General features: G+C 39.7%; 1 protein-coding gene across 1 annotated transcript in view; it reads left to right on the plus strand.

The window, feature by feature from the left end:
- LOC122790056 (calpain small subunit 1-like) overlaps window positions 1–21,973 on the plus strand; it is a 317,834-nt gene that overhangs the window by 281,173 nt on the left and 14,688 nt on the right. The window contains exons 7-10 of the mRNA XM_044057654.1: window positions 16,244–16,312; window positions 16,422–16,500; window positions 16,606–16,722; window positions 17,493–17,551. Of these exons, the coding sequence (XP_043913589.1) occupies window positions 16,244–16,312; window positions 16,422–16,500; window positions 16,606–16,722; window positions 17,493–17,551 (324 nt within the window). The remainder of the gene's footprint in view (window positions 1–16,243; window positions 16,313–16,421; window positions 16,501–16,605; window positions 16,723–17,492; window positions 17,552–21,973) is intronic.

Consider the following 21,973-nt stretch of genomic DNA (forward strand, 5'->3'; position numbering starts at 1 on the left):
ACAGTTAGTACACACTGCAGTATTCTAAGTATTAATCACTTTTCCCATCTTACTTTTAAAAGCCATAACATCTGGGACAAGACAACCAATCACTGGAGAGCCTGGGAACTGTTGATCAGGAATTATTAGTGCTTCTGTTTTGCTACCGGTGAGAGAAGAAGCAGCAGGACATTATTTCCTGTCCTTCCTAGTGATTACCAGTCACTGGAAAGCCTGAAAACTGCTATTTAGGACCCTGCTTGAGAGTAGTGCTATCACTTTGCTCCTGGAGAGAGAAGGAGACAGACGACCTTTGATTCCTGCTGGTCTCTGATTGAGCAGTGTGTATAAGACTTCACTGAGTGGTGTGGTTGCAGTTTTGGTGAGAAGCTCTTCAGGGTCTTTGTGCAGCTTGTTTTTTTGTTGTATCCAGTGGTTTGAGGTTCCATGCAAGGTATCTTCCAAGAGAAGACAATAGTAAGTTTACTTAATCCATCAACACCTGGGTATTGGGTTAATGCTACTTCTCAGGAAACAGCTTGGGATTAGTACTACACTTTCCTTCTTGTGAGAGAAGTAACAAAGGATCACTGATGTCTGTTGATCAGTCTAAAGTATGACCTGTCAAACCCCCTACAAAGGCTTTAAAATGTTAGTGTCCAAACAGTTTTTTTTTACCAAATGAATGGAGGACTACAGCTGTCAACCTGTATCACAAAGTTGGGACATCAACCAATCTAGGCAACTATAGACCTATAGGCCTGACCAGCCTTATCTGTGGGGCTATGGAAAGGATCATTATGGAATTAATAAGGAAAGACATAGGTGACCTACAAAACAGCAGCCTGAGCCTGTTCACTTTTTTCAAAGGTAGATCTTGCCTATTCAATCTGGTTGATTTTTTCAAAATGGTTACCGAAGCAATAGATGAGGGGAAAACTGTTCACACTGCATATCTGGGCCTAGAAAAGGCATTCAGCAACATCCCCTATTCACTTCCACCGAAATGTAAATCCCCATGTAATTTGATGGATGGCAAAGTGGCTCACATGTAGAACCCATGAATTTAGGATGGGTTGTTTTATATCTGCCAAGAGACCTGTCACTAGTGGAGTACCCCAGGGTTCAGTAATTGAGCCACTCTCTTTTGGTATTTACTTCTCAGAGGTCAAGGCAAATATTGAGGACTTATGGCTGACATTTCCTGATGACTGTAAAACTGGTGCCATCATAAACTCTCCAGAAGTCACCAAGATCCTTCAGAAGGCCTGTCACAAAAAAATAGCTGTTGTCAAAACCATGTCCTAAAACTAAACACCAGAAAGTACATAGTTGTATCCTTCAACAATGAAGATGTCCTCTAAAGCTATCACACTGATAACTCTACCTCAATATTGACCCAGTAGTGAGGGACTTTGAAACATATAAAGACACTGAGCTCTTTGTGAGTGTTGGTTGTTGTTCTTCTTCTTTTGGCTTTTCCCGGTTAGGGGTCACTACAGCGGAACTCCGGTCTGCTAATGATTGGCAGTAGATTTTTACGGTGCCAAGGTGCCAGCTTGATGCCCAACCTTCAACGAAGGCACGCCCATTCTACGCATGTCTTTTGAACGCCACTTGACCACGGGGAGGACATGCAGACTCCACACAGAAGGTGCTCCAGCCGAGAATCGAACAGGAGAACCTCTTTATTGTTTGGAAATTCTTCTTTACAGCACAACTTATTTGCAAGGGTATGGCATCCCAATAAATCTTGGGAGGAGATTACTCCATTGTATACAGCACTCATTAGGGAAATCATTCTATATGATTCCCCATTCACCATGTAGCTGTCTGAGCACCTGACAACATGAGCAACCATAATGTTTTCTTACCAAGAAGATCAAGGGACTAAATCACAAAAGCCTCTCTGAGTACCTCAAAGCCTGGCCACTCTTCTCAGTGTCCTACAGGCTGCTAAAGAGACACCTTTGCAATGCAGTGCATACAGAGCCTCTACTGACCCAATCTTTGCAGACCTTCTACACATCAATAAGTCTAGTAGTGGCTAAAACATCTGTTCTAGAGATCTCATTCTCTATTGCACCTAAATAAAACATGCTGTTGGGACAAACATGTCTTACAGAGGTATAATTTCTCTGGAACTGCCTTACTCTTCAATTGAAGTTAAGTACATGTCTTGCTTTATTGAAGCTCAGCCTTGATGCATTGATGGGAAACTGTAAGTTCACCCCACGTTTAGTACCCTTGACCCATATGGACAGGAGAAACATGTAACTACATGATCCAGGTTTATGGTTATTCATACTTACTATACAAAGAGTATTCACACAATACTAAAGGATTATCTCATCTGGGGTTATACAAGATTTTCACAAATCACAGAGGCCTTAGTACTAAACTACTAAGGCTAGAAACTCGGTGGAAATCCATGGCTAGGCTGATAAAGATGTTTACAGATCAGTAGCTTAGTAAGTACCTTTGAACCTGTAAACTCAAGACAAAGCAGGCATAAGAAAATGGATGGGTGAATGAATGAATGAATGAATGAATGAATGAATGAATGAATGAATAAATGTTTTATTGGTTTAGTTTTAAAAAGTATTGTACCATAATAATTAGTGATTAGCAGTGATAGGACTGGACAGCACAATAAATGCTTGTAAATGTATTTCTCTCCAGGCATCAAAGTTTAATTTTAGTTGGAATGTCATTGTTATGGCCCAACCAGTAGTGGAATTCTTTTTTGTTTACTTTGAAAGATATAACAATCTATAGAGATTTGTGATTTGTTTTTTTGTGCCCATGTGGTCTTTGACTGTTGGTTGTCATGCTTTCAGCACAACTTCAGATTTAAATGTTAAGGGAAAAAATTGCACTAAATGTGGCCCAGTAAATCTTTTAAGCCGAAACATATACTTTTTTTTCAGTTTTGTGTGACAATAACAAAAAACAAAAAGGGACATGTAGGAAAATGAGAGGGAGAGGTAGACTTTAGACAGATGAGGGGTAGTAATGGTAAATTTAAGATTTCTGAGACAGCTTAAATGTTTGTGTCCTGCTGGACCATATTAACAGTACTCTTTTAGTTAACTGAAGAGTCTCAAGCCAAACAAACATTACGACCAGTGGGGACTGACTGGTACAGAAATGAAAAATTCAACTGAGCACATGACTGTGGTTAAAAGAAAAAAAAGTAAACTTACCTATAATAATAATAAAAAAAGTTGTGAAATTGCTTATCTTGCAATTTTTGTTTTTCTGCCAGGGGCTCTGCTGAAAAGGACCACAGCCCAGCTAGACTACTGTAGTCAAAAAAAGCAATTTAATAAATAAGCAAACAAATAAATTAATTAATTGTATGACTGTCAGTCTGATAGGCTATGGAGAAGTTCACTAAATCAATGTATTTTGAAGTCCCTCAGCTCTCTAAGCCGTACTATATCCAGTTTATCTTCAGTGTCTTCTCAGTCCATAATGGTTTGCATGATGGAACTGACTGACTGCTTGCTGTCAGCAACCTACACCAGTCAAGAAGTAGCTTCCAGACTTTTTTGTCCTCTTGAAATACTGTGAAAATACTGTTGCCTTCCCCCTCTACAGTACAATTTAGAGAGAGAGAGTTAGGAGACAGCACTATTTTTCTACTGCCTTTCAGTTGAAAAAAAAAAAAAACAAAAACAAAAAAAAAAAAATAACAAAAAATAAAAACAAATTTCACTCACCCATGTAACGAGTCAAATTTTCTCTGCATTATGTTCTTCTCTCCTTCCTTAAATCATTGTGAATTTATAGTTAGTCCAACACAAAAGTTGAAAAGGGGAACTTTTTTTTTTTTTTTTTTTTTTTTTTTTCAAAATAATCTTTATTGCAAATTATGTGTCATAACATATAATCTTGTAAAACAGAAGTTATGAAAAATTGAATGTTGTCACATATTAATAAAAACCAAATCAATAGTGATCATAAGAAATCCAACAAAAAAAAAAAAAAAGTTGAAAAGGGGATGAAAAAGGTTGGCATTTTATGGTACATCATAATGTAAACCTGCCTCTGTATGTCCATCTTGAGATAAAATATATCAGAACTGTAACAGTATGATTGTTTTTCATTTGTTTGCAAAATGTAAGTGTTAAAGAAATAACTGCTGTCAACTGTAGAAGTATAGATGCACTTTTCTTGACTTAGCACTTAAAGAGTAGGACAGTCATGAAATGTGATGCAGACCTTAAAGGGAATGATACTGCTTTTAAGTTTAAGGTTGCTACAGTTGGTGATATTTCATTTGTGACATAGTAGACATGTGGAACTAGCAAGATGTCCTGTTTACAGAAAAAAAATGGATGGATTTTAAAACTGAAATGAGTGGTATCATTTCTGGCAAAAGGGTAGAGAAAAAAGTACAAGTTCTGAATTTTCCTTATTAAGGTTGATGTGCAAATAATTCATCTTAACTGTGCAAATGAGTGTGAGATGGGAAAAGTTTTCAGAACAGATAAAAGGAGTTCAGATATTTTGGAGATACCAAAGTGTGAACAGGTCACAATTACAATTAACTTGATTTAGTGTTGTATTGTCTTGTTACTCTTAGAACAGGAATCATTCATGCCAGTTATCAATGCATATGATTGACACAAAGCATCACTGATATTGTAGAATGATTATTAAGTACTTTAGAAAGTATAGCTGTACCCCATATGACTCAGTGTGAAAGAGAAACTTGCACAACAGGAAAACAGCTCATATTAGCCGATCCCGTAGCTTATTTCCTGGAGCACTCAGTGTTCAAACCTGAGGACTGCGCTGAAGTATTCACACAAGTGGCTATGGCCAGTACACAGATTTAGAAAATAAATCAAATTATGTAACAGAGTCCCTTAGGAATACAGACCTCCGCCTGGTCATTAATTACCAGAAAAATGATATATGGGATGACTGGCCTTGCAGTTGCATGGCTAATTTAAGCATCCATCTGTTGGAATACAGTGATATGCTTCTGCTCAGAGATAGACTAAATATTCCAGAGGTTCAATGCAGAGATTACATAAGGTCATCTTGTACAAACATGCTGTTGAGAGCCAGCCCAGGTGTAAATGTCATGGACAAGTATTAATAAATATCTTAGGAAAATAACAAGTACATGTGACCACTTTATCATGATTTTACCTACACCTGCACAGAAGAGGGAATATCTAGTTGCTAAATTGTTAACAGGAAGTCCAAGACAAAAAACTGCTGTAGGCTTTTATGAGAAAAAAAATCCTAGTCATGTCAGGCATTATTTGTAATAAAAATATTGCTTGTTTGTTAAATATAATAAAGCAACAAGTCACAGACTGTTTTAAGGGCAAGGGAAATATGTATGTACTGAAAATGTTGCTGATGATTTTATTGCATTCACGTCTAGTGAATTTAGAGACAGTGAAAATGTCTGATTTTCACCATGCAGTTTTTAGTTCACATTATGCTCCAGCTGATGGAGTAACTGAGAGATTTCTGAAGCAGACATCTCCTGAGCTAGCATGATGAGTTGCCAATCGGCTACTTAATCCAGCATAGCTGATGAGTGGAAGACAGATTCAGACTGCAATACTAATTTTGCAGAAAGACCTGCTATCTCAGCCTGCTGGCTATGGCAACGTGGCAGAGAAGCATCAGAAGTTAGAGTTAGCTTATCTGCAATCAGAGACATTTGGTTTGTGACTTACTGATGCTATATCCAGGGCAGAGTGTCAGTGTCAGTTTGGATAAAGGGAAGGATTGGAAGATACCTAGTTCTGCTGTTCAAAGAACCCCACGCTATTATTGAATAAGGTATAGTACTGCGAAGAACCAAGCAAGGACATCTGTACATGAGTCCTTCAACCCCTAAGCATTGAGAAGTCAGGGAACTTTACAGGGGTGAGTGAATTTCAAAACCTAATGAAGAAGAGTCACCAATAATTTCTGACAGCTCATGGATTCACCTTGCTGTTCCAGTGTATAGTGGTCCATGACTTATGGCAGTTATCCCAGCTAGGCATGGAAGAATGTTACGACCATGGCATGCTTAAAGTGCCTAAGAAGTTCAGATGCTTTGTTATTATATAAAGAGCAATGCACAGAAAAAAGAAAGCAGAATAATTCCTATATTGCTATTGGATGAAGGGAAGCCTGCAGTCCAACCCAGAGTGTTCCTACTGTCTAGCATGTACACTCTTTGTGTGCGTATTTCACAAAGGCTTACTGTCTAAATTATGTCAGAGAATAATGCACAGATATGCCTTAATATTCTTTTGATACGGTAAATAGCTTTCTGCAGGAACCAAGCAGAAATGTGCTATGAACTATTTTGGTGAAGTAAAAGGTCACTGGGAGGCAATGTAATGCTGGAGTAAGCTTTAACCTGCATCTACACTAATGGAAATAGCTCTGCAGATGAGTGCAGTGTGCTTGGGTTAAACACGGCCAAGAATAAAATGTGCTACTGCTAAGAACAGATTCTGCACCAGTTATTTGCATCAGTCATAAAAACAGCAAAGAAGACTTAAAGAGTGAATGTAAATGATAAATATTGGAGACTGTAACAAAGGATGCTCGTTGTACTATTTACTGTTACAGTACTAACTCTGGCTTCCATTAACCGGCCTACCCTCAGCGCTCTTTAACCTTCCTTTTCGATCAGTAGATACACTCCCACATTGATGTGAGGATGGTGATAATAGTGTAACGGGTTGTCACCTGCCACCATCTTCAGAACTCTCTTGACACAGTTTGAAGTACAGCCTAGGCCTTCATGTACATTGTCAGCACGTGGGTCTGTCCTGCTTCCATTGCTATGGATTCATTATTTATTTTATTTATTTATTGTTGTATAGCTGTTGTACAGTTGTACAGTTGTCTGTTTCTAATGTTAGTAATGTAGTAGGTGCAGGAAACAGATTCCTCATAAAGACTTTCATGAATTGTGCTTTTTTTTTTCCTGATCCAGACCATAATGTACTCAATTGTCCCAATGTGCTTCATTTAACCAAAGTATTTTAAACTGCAGAGTAGAATCTCTTCCGAAGTACTTGTCTCTGAAGAGGGTATATGTCTGGTCCCAGTCTGCTAACTTTTCCTTCACCTACACACACACACACACACACACACACACACACACACACACACACACACACACACACACACACAAAAAAGATGCACCCGAGGGAAGCTGATGACACCTCACATTCCAATAGTTCCTATTAGCTTGAAGACACTACTGCTGCTGCTAGGAAGGTGTCTTCCAAGCCCCTGTAGCTTTGTTTGCCACTGCCAAAACCCTCTGGCATTACTGCATTAGAGACTACCACACTGTCAGCACAATGCACATCCTCAGAAGCCAAAATTCAGTTGCCATTGGTCACTCTGAAATCTCTCCAAGGGATTTAAGGTCTGACACTGATATTGTAGGCAGCACAGGGGTAGGTAGCATTCCCATGTTGTTTGTCATGAACAGGACAAAACAGCCTGAATTGTGGACTTGGGCTCCCACCTGCAAGACAAGGCCACCAAGGAGCACCTTACTTCCAAACCATTGGCAATAGGGCTTCAAGACAAAATGGATGAAAGCTAGTTTACCTCAGTCTGGGCTGAGTATGATTTCCCCAGTCTTTCCTTCCATGGCTTCCTCTGGGATCTCTTAAAATTTGTGAGGGCCACCACTGAGTTTTTGCAATCCAGCCAGCCAGCCTTTGAGAAATCATCAGTTTCAAGGGTTCCCTTTGCAAAAAGGACAGGGGAGTTTTCTCCCCAGAAAGATTCAGATACCACAGACTCAGAGATGGACAAACTGGCATATAGTAACCAGATGTCTCCCTGCTGTCACCTGAAGTCAGGTGCATAGGGCATTCCTTCTGTTCTTTGCTTCACCTGAAGAAGGTGTTTCAATTGAATATATCCTTTATGGAACAAAGAAGACCATTATGTGGGAGGCCAAGAAATTCTCTAAGGCCAAGAGCTGGAGAAGAAATTTCCTGTGTCTGCTCAAGGCCAAATCTTTGCTATTCCTTCAGTTGTAAAAGTCCTGAAAAATAAATTCAGTCATGCATACTTAGAGCTGGTCTAGTCTCCTGTTCCTAGGAAGCTAGACCGTTTATGTAGGGTCCATAAGTCTCACAAACAAGTGTATAAGACTTATGTAACTGATCCAGTACCAGTGTTCTTGGATTCCAGCATGGGATCTAATGTGGCTGCATCCATGAGCCCTATTTCTAATGACAGCAAGGGCAGAAAAACAAAACAAAACAAACAAAAAAAATGGCACTTCAGCTACCCTGGTTGTCGGGGCCCAGCACTATTAGTCTCACATGCTAAAATTGCAGGAGTGTGTCCTTAATCAGCTGAGACAAAAGGCAGTGGGGATAAAGGATAAGGGCCCAAAGAGGGAGATGCCTGACCTGTGCAATGTTAGTTCCTAGGCAGGCAGTCACTTTGTCACTTCAAATACAGCTATGATGCAATGGATGTGTCATAAAGGGCAGTTGCTGCAGGATCTGTAGCAATTAAACATATTTGACTGAGAACACAGCCCTTGCTAGATCACATAAAGGCAGAACTCCTTGATGCCCCCCCCCCACCACCACCAACAAGGAGCTTATCTTTTGGCATCCTTCAGAGAAGGTGTTAAAAAACTGGAGGAAAAGAGGAAACCGTGCAGTCAGTCAAAGATCTTTTTCATTCCCCTGCATGTAGATATATTAGAAACTAACCCAGTAAATTCTACCTCTTCTTCCCTAAACAGTATAAGGCAATATGCAACATGGCAAGAAGGGATGCTACAGAAAAAATAATGTCAGACTGGCCCCTCTCCCCCTCACCAAATCCCAGCACAGAACACCAAACTCCACACCTGTTTTCCCCTCTCATAATGACTCCATTTAAGATAGTAGGCGGTGAGCTTTCTGTGTAGAACAGTGGGCAGCCATCACACAGGACAGGTGGGTTCTGCAAATATGAAGACAGGGTTACAGACTGCATTTACAAATAAAACTAATATTTTAGAAATTCTAAGGGTTCCCAAGGATCAAATATGCCTATCCTGCCCCTGATAAAATATTTGCTAGTCTAGGCAGGTATACATAATGTAACAAAAAAAGAAATGGAATTTTACTCCAGATTGTCAAGAATGTTCCTAATCCCAAGAAATTAAAGAACTTGGAGACCCTCTTTGGATCATTTTAAGTTAGAAATGTATTTAAGTTCCAAAATTTAGAATGCTGAACGTGCAGAGTCTTCAACCATCACTTTTTCTGCAAGCTTTCATGGTCACCCAGGACTTAAAACATGCCTGCCTTTGTGTCCTTATAGCCAGGCTGTACAGACGATTCTAAAAAATTCAAAGGGATTCACACTACCAGTTACTTTCTTGTCCTATGGCTTGCCTACAACACCCAGGACATTTACTAAATGCTTGGCTCATGTAATTGCCTTTTTCAGGATGAAGGGTATTGACATTTACCCATCCTCAGGTGATTGTCTAATCTACCAACATCCTTGAATGAGATCTCTGTGGCTGTAGGCATTACTCTGAATTATTTCCAGGCCCTAGGACTTTCTTGAAACCCGCCCAAAATGCACCTTGTTCAAGACAAGTGCTGTTCCTTGAGGCACTATCAGATACCAAACAGCAAGAGGCATTCCTTCTGTCAGACAAGGTTCTCTTTTTGTCCCAGTATTTCAGCAAAATTTCCATGAAGACCCAAACCACAATGAGGGAATTCCTTAGTCTTTGTATTTATGGCCTCTTCTATCCAGATGACTGCATATGAGGAGTTACAGCTGTTCCTATTTTTTATTTATTTTATTTTCCTTTTGTTTACTGGGTTCATCCAACTCGGTTTGTGAGAAAATCCTTTTCAGTAGGGGCCTGAGGAAGAGAGCTCCCAGTATCTTACAAACATTTTAAACAGACATTTAGTAGTATGGATGAACAGGCAGTAAGTGATATAGACATAATTGCTAATTTGATTACATTCATTTTAAATAAAGGCAAATTATTACAGTATAAAAGATACTTGATGATGACATACACTGACCTTTTGAAGAGGTGTATTAGTGAGTTTTCAGACAGATATAAATTCAAAGAAATGGAAGGGAGGGACGGAAAACTGTATGGCAGAAAATGTTAATATTGTAGTTAAGACGTGGAGTGTAAAGCAGGTTCATAAACAATAATTATATATATATATATATATATATATATATATATATAGATATATATATACATATATGGCTATCATACGGTTTATATTAGAAGGATAGAGGTGGAGTGAGCTGTGTGTTACAAAACTATTTATACACTTGGGTGATGGTAGTAAAAAGTTAAAATATTATGGTGCTTCATTAGGAAAGTGGTTATGAAAATATTTTTAATTGTGATTTTTAATTATTTAATTGATTTAATTATTTGACTGGCTTGACTGTAACATGTGATTTTTAATCTGATATTTAATTGTGGTTTTAAGTGGGTTGTTGTGTTCTGATGAAGTTCCATGGGGAAGAAACAAAAGCACATAACATTTTAATAAAGGTTTTTCATTGTCGCCTCACAGTAAGACGTTGTCCTGTTAGATTCTTAGCTAGAGCGTCTTCTTTGTGGAGACATGCATGAATGGGCGTACCTTCGTTGAAGGTTGTGCATCAGGGCTGGCAAGTCGCACGTAAAAATCTACTGCCAATCATTAGCGGACCGGAGTTCCGCTGTGGCGACCCCTAACTGGGAAAAGCCGAAAGACACAACAACAACAACAACAACAACAATGGGTTAGTTGTTTTTTTGTGCACCGCAGTAAGTTTGTAGTTTTTTTGTCTGTTCGCTACTTGGTTATTTTCTGTGGCTTGTTGACCATGTCTGATAGTTGCAGGTCTTCTCTCATACAGTTCATCCATCTGTTGCCTTAACATCCTCGTTTCCTCTTGCCTTTTGCCTGTCCTTAGAAACTATATCATCTCAGAGAAATTAAACATAAAAAATAAATCTGGACTGTTGGTGCCTGCAATGTACTGCTGGTGATATGCTTATCAAACCCAAGCTACAAAGAAGACCAGAAACTGTCAGATGTTCATTACTGGCTCATTTCTTCCCAAATTATGACTCTGTAGTCCGGCACACTGATGTCCCTCTCACCAGGTTGAACAAGGAGAAAATTACAGTCAGCTGCCTGTCGGGTGCCAGGATCCGCCACATAACGCATGCACTCAAGTCACTCCACAACAAGTACAAATATGACTCTGTCATTGTCCATGTTGGAGTGAATGACTTGAGACATACCCACCTGGACTACATGAAAAGAGACATGGAAGAGCTCTTGGATCATGTGGCCCAGGCAGGTATGACCCTAGCCCTGAGTAGCATCTTGCCTTCGCCCAGAATAATACCACAATATAAGGACAAAATGATTGACTTCAACAATTGGCTAAGCTTCTGGTGTCATTCAAAGGGGATCCAGTATCTGTCTGCATGGGACAACATGATTGACAGACCACAATGCTTTGCCAGAGATGGTTTGCACCTGTCACCCCTGGGATTCAGGTTACTGGCTAAGGCTCTTGCCACCCCTATAGTGCCTTTTTTAGGCAAAGTTCAAAGGACAAAACCACCACCATAACAGGTACAAGCATGCAAAATCTGAAGGTAATGCTACTCAATGCTAGAAGTCTAAACCTCAAAATGCACTCTCTCGAGGCACTCCTAAAAATGGAGAACATCGATATCTGTGCAGTAACTGAGACCTGGTTCAAGGCTCCAGAGAGCACCCCTGCAATACCAGGCTACAACTCTTACCACACCTTTTGGCCACCAAACCAGGACCGAAACACTAAAGGTGGAGGAGTGTCAATATTCACCAAGGATATTCACACCACCAGGCTAGTTGCCTAACACAATGCGTCTGAAATTCTCCAGGTGCAACTAACACTAGGTAAGACTGCAATCCAAATTGTAGCTTGCTACAGATCCCCCACCATACCCCAAGATTCTCACTACACCTTTCTAAACATACTGGAAAATATTAAGATAGAACCAAACACCCTAACACTGGGTGATTTTAACTACCCTGCCATTAATTGGGAAAACTACTCATGTACCAACACCTTTGCCCAACGGTTCTTGGAATTCATAAATTCCAATGCCCTGGATCAACTAATCCATAGTCCCACCTGGGGCTCCAATATCCTAGACCTGGTCATTACCAACATGGGAAATCGATGCTCCACACCTATGGTCACCCCCTTGCTAGTCAGGTCTGACCATAAGCTAATCACCCTTAACATCCACATCCCACCCCCATCCCCCAGTAAACAAACCTCCATAAAAAACTTCTCCAAAGCCAAGTTCATGCTACTCAAGTCAGAAGTGACAAACTTCATGACACCCATGCAGGCGGGAACTGAAAGTTCAACTGCTGAATCCTACACTAAGGCACTGTACAAGCACATCCACTCATGTATGAATCGTGCCATCCCAAATAGAACCAAGATGCTCTCATCCAAAAAAAGGAAGCCAATCTGGTGATCTTCTACCATAAAAAAAACTTTACAACAAAAGGAATAAACTGTTGCAGAAAAAAGGAAAATCCCAGGATGCAAAAAACTCCCTTACCATCCTCAGTAAGAAACTGAGATCCCTTATAAAGTCCTCCAAAGCTAGTTACGAAAATAAAATTGCCAAAGATTCGAAAGACAACCACAAGACATTCTATAATTATGTCAAGAATCTAAATGGCAAAGCTCAGATCTGCTCTGAGCTAAAACAGAATGGCATTAAATATACTGATCCCAAGGATATTGCCAATATCCTGGCAGATCGATTCAGTGCCAACCTCACCCCCCTCTCACCCCCTAAATGGGCCGTCTCAATACCGGAAGATTGCCAAATTCCAGTAATAACGGCCACACAGGTAAAAACGCACTCTCCAAAGCTAAGAATACAGCATCCATGGGACCAGATGACCTCCTGGGCTGTGTACTACATGAACTACAATATGAACTGGCACCTCACCTAAGTGTCATGTTTAATCATAGCCTCATCTCAGGTTTCTTGCCCACTGAGTGGCACAGAGCTACAGTTATCCCACTCCACAAGGGGGGATCCACCTTGGATCCCAGAAACTACTGCCCCATTAGTCTGACAAGCCTTATCTGCAAGGCCATGGAGCATATTATCATGGAACTTATAAGCAAAGACATTGGCAACCTTCAAACACTGGACCCCACCCAGTTTGGGTTCATGAAGGGCCGAGCTTGTCTCCTGAACCTGATTGACTTCTTCGAATCAGTCTCCAGAGCCATGGACAAGGGTAAGATGGTCCACACAGCCTATCTAGACCTTGCCAAGGCCTTTGACACCATCCCCCACTCTGGAATCATAGATAAACTTACTAAGCTGGGCATTAATCCCTACATCACCCAATGGGTTGCTAACTGGATTACTGATAGAACCCACACCGTAAAAGTAGCCGACTCCAAATCCAGCTCCAGACAAGTGACAAGTGGAGTATCTCAGGATTCAGTCCTGGGACTGCTCTTGTTTGGCATCTATTTCTCTGAAGTACAGGCCAACACTAAGGGACTCAGGCTAACAAAGTTCGCAGATGACTGTAAACTGGGAGCCATTATTGAATCCCCAAATGATGTGGATACTCTACAAAAGGGCCTTTCAGAAACAGATGCTTGGTGCCAGAGCCATGGGCTCAAGCTCAATGCCAAGAAATGTATAGTTATCCCCTTTGGGAAAAAACATGTATCCGTGAATTACCATATAGGTGGCAGTACACTAAACACCGAAAGTGTGATAAGAGACTTAGGGACACAGGTGGACAGTGGTCTCACCTTCGATAACCACATCGCCACAACAGTCAGGAAATCCTTCTATGTGGCACACCTCATCACTAAGGACTTTTCATCCAGAAAAAAGGAGGTCATTGTCCCACTGTACTCATCCCTCATTAGACCCATTATAGAATACAATGCCCCATTTGGTATGTACCTCTCAAGACATCTGCAACAACTGGAAAGGCCACAGAAATACCTCACTAAAAGAATCACAGGCCTAAAGCAGATGCCCTACGCTGACCACCTTAAAAAACTTCAGCTATACTCTGTCGCATATCGTCTACTCAGAGGCACTCTTTGCTTAACATACAAGGCCATGTCAAACCCAGAGCTGTTGGACATGCTACACTTAAAGAAATCCCAATCCCTCAGAGCCACACGCTCCAGGGATCTAAACCTTGTCATCACAATAAACAAAAGATGCCGGAGGGATAGGTTCCTGACCCAGAGACTCCCCAGACTCTGGAATAGATTGCCCATACATGTCAAGCAGAGTGCCTCTTTGGCCCTCTTCAAAAGGAACCTTGACGATTGGATGGGAGAAAGGAAATTCACCCTGGGGATCACGTCAGTTGCTCTGTTAGACAGGGGTCCAGGGAAGTAAATAGTGCGGGAAGAAATAGTCAGGGAATTGTTATGGCTAGGCTTGTATAGGCCCTAGGGCTGATAGCCTAGTACCAACCTATGAACCTATGAACCTATTCTGCAGGTAAAACTTACTGGAACCACACAATTAAAGGAATCAGCAGCTAACAGCACAGGCACACATGCTCACAGAAAATACAGCACTTTGTGACAAAATCATAAATGTGTGCACGACTGAGATGTTTAAGAATATCTGCAATGCTGAGACTTAATACCAAGCTGAAGCCTTAATGCACACGTGTGCACATACACTCACATACGGTTTACTATCAAAATCACAACAGCGAACGGTGATTTCCATGAACGCATATCCTCGACTCATGCATATTATCCCAGTTAAGCAATTCCTGAAAGGGGTTTGGTCTGGAAAACTCACTTTACTCACCTTTGAGCTGGCTGCTTCTGTTGCCCTCAAGTTCCTGCCCTGGAGGACTGTATAACTAGTAGCATTAACCTCTGTTACAATGATTTCTGAACTGTAAGATTTTTTTCTGGCCTTCAGAAGGACTGAGTCACACTAAAGACTAAACAACCTTCCTTCATGCCTAAGGTGGTGACAGAGTTGTTCTTGAACCAGACCATTCACCTCTTGGTATTCTTCCTATCACCTCAGAATAAGGGCAAATCCTGCATTATCTGGATGTCTGGAGACAACTAAGATTTTACTTGGATGGAACAAAACACATCAGGACACTTGACTAGTTATTAATTTCCTTTGTCAAAATCATAGAGGGAGACATATTTGCACCTCATTCTGTTATACTTCTCACAGTATAACAATTCCAGGTCATGTGAGACCTCATTCATCAAGGGACACAGCAGCTACCACAGTCTACCTCATGAACAACTGTCTGGTCTTCCGTGGATACATTCTTCAGGAATTGCAACCTAGCTACTGCTTCTAGACATGAGAAAGGTTTTGCTATGTCCATTATTATCCATTGTCTCCTCCAGTGGCCAGTCAGTGTCTGGTGTGGATGTTCCGTGATTTTTACTAAGACACAGCACTGCAACAGTGAATAGTATGTTGAATGAAGTTTGAGTACATTCATTGTTGCAGTACGATTTGCCTCCCTTCATGCCATCATTTACATGGACACCAGTGGGTTGGGGTGGGAACTTAAGTTAACCACTTTCACCTTCCCATTCTCCCCTGCTGGATTAGCAACATCCTCTCCTAAGGGCTTAGCAGTCTGGAGAAGCACTTTTTAGAGGTCCTCTGGTTACTTTCCTCTCCTTGGGGATGGATCAGCTTTGTGCTGAACTTTTCTAGGAAGGACATGAACACTTCGAACACTCTGAACACTCCGAAGATGGTGATGAGCAATGTCCCTCTATACCATTGACACTCTGTCAACTGTGTGGGAGAAAATCCTCTGGGCCCTGGGGGGGGGGGGGATCTCTGGAAATTGGACCCTCCACAGTTGTTCTACGGGTAGGTAGTGCAAGAGTTAGTAATGCAATAGAGAATAGATTTGAATGTCTGCAATTATGGTATGTACCAAACACAACTATAATTTGACGCATCTTTTAGAATGGTCAGTCTATTGATACTACAAAAAGTTAAATGCATGTTTAAACCATGGTTAAGCAGAGGTGGAAGCAATAAGAAAATAGTTTTAAAATGATCAGTAATTATTAGTATTTTATTCATCTGCCACATTTGTAAATGCCTGGAATTTGTCTTACTTTTCTTTACTGGTACATCTCAATGGAGTGACCAGTTAGCATATGTGAGAGACGTTTTTCCTTAACTGATGACTCTTAGGCTGACAGCAGTGGCAAACTAGGTTTGGTAGAGTTCAAATACATTTGGAATAATATCAAGAAGTGGCAGGTAAGTTACTATTAGAACACCCTGCCTCACATGTACCCAGTATGTTTTTATTTTAAATGTTATGTAGCAGAGTATAATATTCCCCTTCCCTTTCTTTTCTACACAACAGAAAGTCTACAAGGAGTTTGATGCTGACAGATCAGGAACGATTAATGGCTGTGAAATTCCAAGAGCCTTGCAGGCAGCAGGTAGGGACACTGAGCACACATTGACTTAGCTAGATGACCTGCTTTACAAATATTGTCAGATCTGGATAATAGCTGTAATTCTTACATTGTGTACTTTTGCTATAGGATTCAACCTTGATGCCCCACTGATCAGTCTGATAACACGCAGGTATTCGGATGAGAATGGTGACATCGACTTTGATAATTATATTACGTGTCTCACCCGTTTGGATGCCATGTTCCGTAAGTTTTTTCTTGTGTACATATACACACAAACACACACACACACACACATATATATATATATATATATATATGTTTTCAATGTAGTCCTGGGGAGAAAAGCTTCAGAAGGAAAAATAGATAATGAGAGGAAGTACAAATGCAAATACAATGAAAGGAAACCAAATAACATGACATATATTTCAGATAAGACAGTTATACATAGTTGTGTACACATATATACATATGTATGATTTTCCAAAATCTTATTAGGAACAACCAAAGAAATGCCTTTCTATGTAAAGCACCATGAGATCTCATCACGTGTGTGTTTATCATTTTTGGAAGGATGCATCATTCTAAAGCAACTTCATATTAGAAACCTGTTAGTCACATTACTACATTTTCAAGCCATGGAAGTAACAGATGGAGCGTGTAGTCCAGATGATGATTTCTTCATCTATTTTTTTTTTTTTTTTTTGCATGCTGTGCACATTGACAAGAAACTTGGTACCTGTTTCATACTGTAGGCTCAACAAATGAATATTCTGTGTTAACACATTTTTTTCTTCTTTTTATTTACTACAATGAAGTTTCCAAGGATGCATATATGAATTCAAAGGCAATTTTTACTTGGGCATAATAATAAAAAATAAAATGATCAAGAATTATGTGTGAAAAACATCTTAACATATTTTCCAGAAGTATAGGATTACCAAATGTACTGTACTTCCGAAGCAGTTTTTTGGGTGCATTTGTTTTGTTAGTTTATGCATTTTTTTTTTTGTTAGGAGCTTTTAAGACTTTGGATAAAGACAATGATGGAAAAATCCGAGTGAAAACAGAAGAGGTAAGTCTAAAATGTTGATTTTCCATTAAAAAAAAGTTTATTTGAAGAAAAAAATTTGGAAGCAACTTTGTAGTGTGAGTTGGGGTAACTGTTAATATGTAAGAAGTGAACAGAAGTGAACAACATAATAACTTAAGAGCATAATTATTTTCTAGTCATTTCAGGTGAGAGTATTGATTGTTGATTCAACAGTGTGCATGACACATGAAAAGGAATTTTGTACCTAGACAATTTCTGGGTAAACATCACATGAATCTATGAGTGGGACATTGAAGTACCAGGACATTATTATAGATTTTGGCTTCAATTCCTGGTGGCATATATTTTTCATCTCATACTGTAGCTTGAAATAGAGCTTCATCCTCATATCACCTTGCAATAATTTACACTGTAATCAGGCACACCATTTAAATTTTCTGTCTCTAGTCAGTATAATTTACAAATCTATAAATTTGTGTTAATAGGTCAGTCTTTCCATCTACTGCTAGTACAGATGTATTTCTAAAAGTCATCTATGTAGTAAAGAGGTTATAAAATGGGAATTGCAGGTAAGCCTTCTTCATTCCCAAACATAGTTATCTCTCTAGGATCATACTCTTCTAAGACATAGGCCAAAGCTAAAGTGAATGTAAGGGCAAATTCTGGACCCAAAATTGCGCTTAATATTTTCTTTTATATGAAATAAATTTAAGACTCATACCTTGCATGGAGATATGAAAGGATGCTTTTTTTCCTGCCCCATCAGTGATGTCCATGGCAGTGGATTTTGTCAGTCCAGCTGCTTGAACTGCTGTTAAGCTGTTTGCTCTCAGACCTGTCCTGAGTCCATCTGATTCTGCCTGTCTCACTGTAGTTAATCCACCATCAATATCGGCATCTTCCCCTCCCTGTGAAGATAGTTACATTTTTCAGCTTAAGGTCTGAAGGATTGTGATAAAATTCCTCTTCTTTGTGCTTTATAAAAATAATAAATTAGTGGAACAATACTATGTGTCAGGCATGCACTTCCCTCAAAATGTAAGTAAAGGAAAACTACAAGAGATGCCTGACACATAGCAAGGTGGGAAAATATTGGAAATTTAAAGAATAGTGAAATATTGGGTGGGAGATTGGTATAATGGTTCAGGTTTTTACCCTATGGACACAAGGTGCAAGGTTTGATTCTCACATAAGGTAATTAGCTAGGCTTAAAAATTACCTTAAAAAGGGCAGCTAGCTTAGTACTAATCTATGAACCCATATGAATCCTTTTAATCCCCCATTAGACAATAAAAAAACTGGACAGAGGATGCTGCCAGAATCATTTTTTTGTGCCATAGTACAACGAAGAGGTGTAGAAGGATGCTTCTTTTGGGGAGGACTGTTATAACAGTATATTTTGTGTTTTGTTCACTATTGTAAAGCAGAGTGGATGATATTTGTTTCCAGCAAATATTTTCTCCTGACCCACCAGAGTGAAGCTGTGTGATGACAGATGTCCATTTCTTTTTTTTAGGGAGGATGATGAACTTGGCTCTAGATGATTGTCTTTGTTGAAGTGACACCCCAATCCCATATGCAAAATGGGAAAAGGGGTTATGGATGGATGGATGGATGGATGGATGGATGGATGGATGGATGGATTACCATCGTGTTCATTATTTCTGTGCTTCGTTCAGCACTGTAAAGCAGGGTACTGGATGTACTTGCAGGCATTTTTTTTCAAACATAGCACTGTCAGGTGGTACAGTAACAGACTACTGATTGTTTCTTTGGGAATGACTATTGTAATAGAATTCATTATATCTTGCGCTCCTACTTACCACTGTCAAGTCATTATCCAACCTGTTTTTCAAGATGTCAGAGACCCCCCTACTCCTCCAGCATCAGATAGTATGTTCTATATATAATAACAACATTAAACATGCCCGATATTCATTGGTTTATGACAAATTTCACACCTAGTGGTCTTCAAGAAATTTACTTTTCCAACGTCGGAACTTACAGATGCCCATGCATTTGTCAAGCTCTGTTTTTAAATATGTAAGGGATCTCGTTTCAAGGTAAATGGGAGTTATTCAAATGCTAAGGGAGATGTTGGGCTATAACTCTGTTATTTGTGACATATCATTCAGTGCACATAGTTGCAGGGCCTCTTAAAGAAATATTTTATTGTATGATTCAGCTATTTAATTATTTTATTGTTCACCCAATCATGTTTGTTTCTTGGAGTATTTAAATCCAGTCAGTTGAATGTGTGTTTATTCTGATGAAGTCTCCACTGGAGAGACCAAAGTACTAAATCTACTTTTTAAAGTTTTATAAACTAGTGAAAGAAATGGCATTTTGGTCTTTTGTGTGGCTGCCTACCTGGGCATTTTGGTTTTTGTTTTAATTACAGTTTTGTACCTGGGCTACTACAGTTTGTGTTGGTTACATTTGGGAAAAAAAAAGTTGTAAAACATACCTCAAACATACCTGACATGTCCTGTTGGGTCTGCACCACTGGAAGTGAGGTTTGAACTGAAACTGTCAGGGGGAAACATATACACCAGTACATCATCAGTAAGCAAATAACAACCATCATGTCACATTTCAACAGAGGTATAGCACACACAAGGTACTATAGACACATACCATTTGGATGAGGCTGATGTGAAGATTGTTGTTGTTCTAGGAAGGTGAAGAAGAACACAGTAGTCATGAAGTGCACAGATGTGATCATCATTACTGATGTACATTAAACATATGTAATGTCTTACCATTCATGTCATCTGTGTTTGGGAAGTGAAGCATTCTGTCATAATGTAGATCATGTATTATGACAAGGTACACATATATCAACATGTGGGAATGCTCCACAGTCATGACTTTAGACAGAGGCACAGGACAACAGTAGTACAAACTAACATGATATGTAGAAACTTACATGACAAACAGTGAACATGTTGTCCAGATGTCTGTGTGTATGGAAAAAAGCATCATGAATGTCATATATCACATTTGTGTTCAGATTTGCTATACCATATAATCAAGGTGGCTAACCATACCTGGTCTGTCGGTAGATGCATCTGTATGGGCCACATCTTGCAATAATGTATCTGTAGTTTACAGTGGCATACACAAATCAACATGTGAGCATACTCCACTGTCATGACAGGTGGTGGAAACACAGAACGCTATGGATCACAATAATAGTATATGGAGACACTTATGTAACATAGGTTGTTGCTGTGAAGATTTTGATGGACCTATGCAATTAAAAAAAAACAAACATCACATATTTTACTTGAAGTCCTAGGTATGTACTGTGTTGTTAACACAATATGAAATAACACTGGTAATCCAGTCATTTGTGTGAACACATTCCCTATGCAATTGTGCTTCTTAACAAATAAATATGGCAAAATATTATTAATTTGGACATACTGGAAAAGAATCAGGTAGTGTATATGCTACAATGGTTTGAAATGTATGACTTACATGTCTGTTCTGGGGCACTTGCTTTAATACCTCCACTGGGTGTATGACAGTCATGACTGGTGGTATATTGTGATGCCAGGAACACAGTGATCTCATCCAAGGGAGTCAATGGTGGCCCATCTCCCATGGCATTCCTTGTCCTCTCATTTCAATGTATTCGGTTATTTTCATGGAAGGTTATGTCCTGAAGAGGACTCTAATAACCCCCATGTTTGATTAATGGTTCTGGGTACTGGAAAGACCAGGGCAAATGGGAGAAGAATGAATACTTATTACCAGCTCATCCATTCTGTGCTGATGAAAGTGGTACGGCTGCTGCACCACTGACCTCTACAAAGGTGTAGCGGTATTAATGGAAGATGTTATACTGCAGAGAGGCCAGGAGACTTGTTTCCATATGAAAATATAGGATACTTTCCAAAACAGCAGCAACAGCAGTAGCAGCAGCATTCAGTGGTGTTCAGCTGCCACAAAAATATGATTAGGCTAGAGAGTGGGTCCTGCATGATTTAGCCTTTGGCCAGTTCTTGACAATTTACCAGTTAGTCTCTCTTCCAGCAAAATATATGGGACAATTAGTCTGCATCCTTAGTTAGGCAGAAACTTCCCTCAGTTTTTACACATAATTTGTTCTTTAGAACAAGATGCAAATTGCTGATGTGGGATTATGAAAAAAAGTGGAATAACTAATGGTCTCTGTAATGAATTTTAATTTAGTTTCTTGCTCATAGACATGCACACTGGCCTTGGACAAGCCATTTCATTGACTATATAACTGCACTAAAGATTCACACACAACTTGCCTTCCTACCCAACTCAAAAGACAGGCAGCTTCAGTGTGCCCCTCTGATATTAGATGGTGATGAAAATGAACAAACAACTAGCCACAGTATAATATTTCAAAGTGCTCCATTTAGACACCATGCAGTATCGACACTGAGCCATGGCAATCATCAGTTC

Source organism: Protopterus annectens, chromosome 1.part0, assembly GCF_019279795.1.
Source record: "Protopterus annectens isolate FY-2018-M chromosome 1.part0, PAN1.0, whole genome shotgun sequence".
NCBI lineage: Eukaryota > Metazoa > Chordata > Ceratodontiformes > Protopteridae > Protopterus > Protopterus annectens.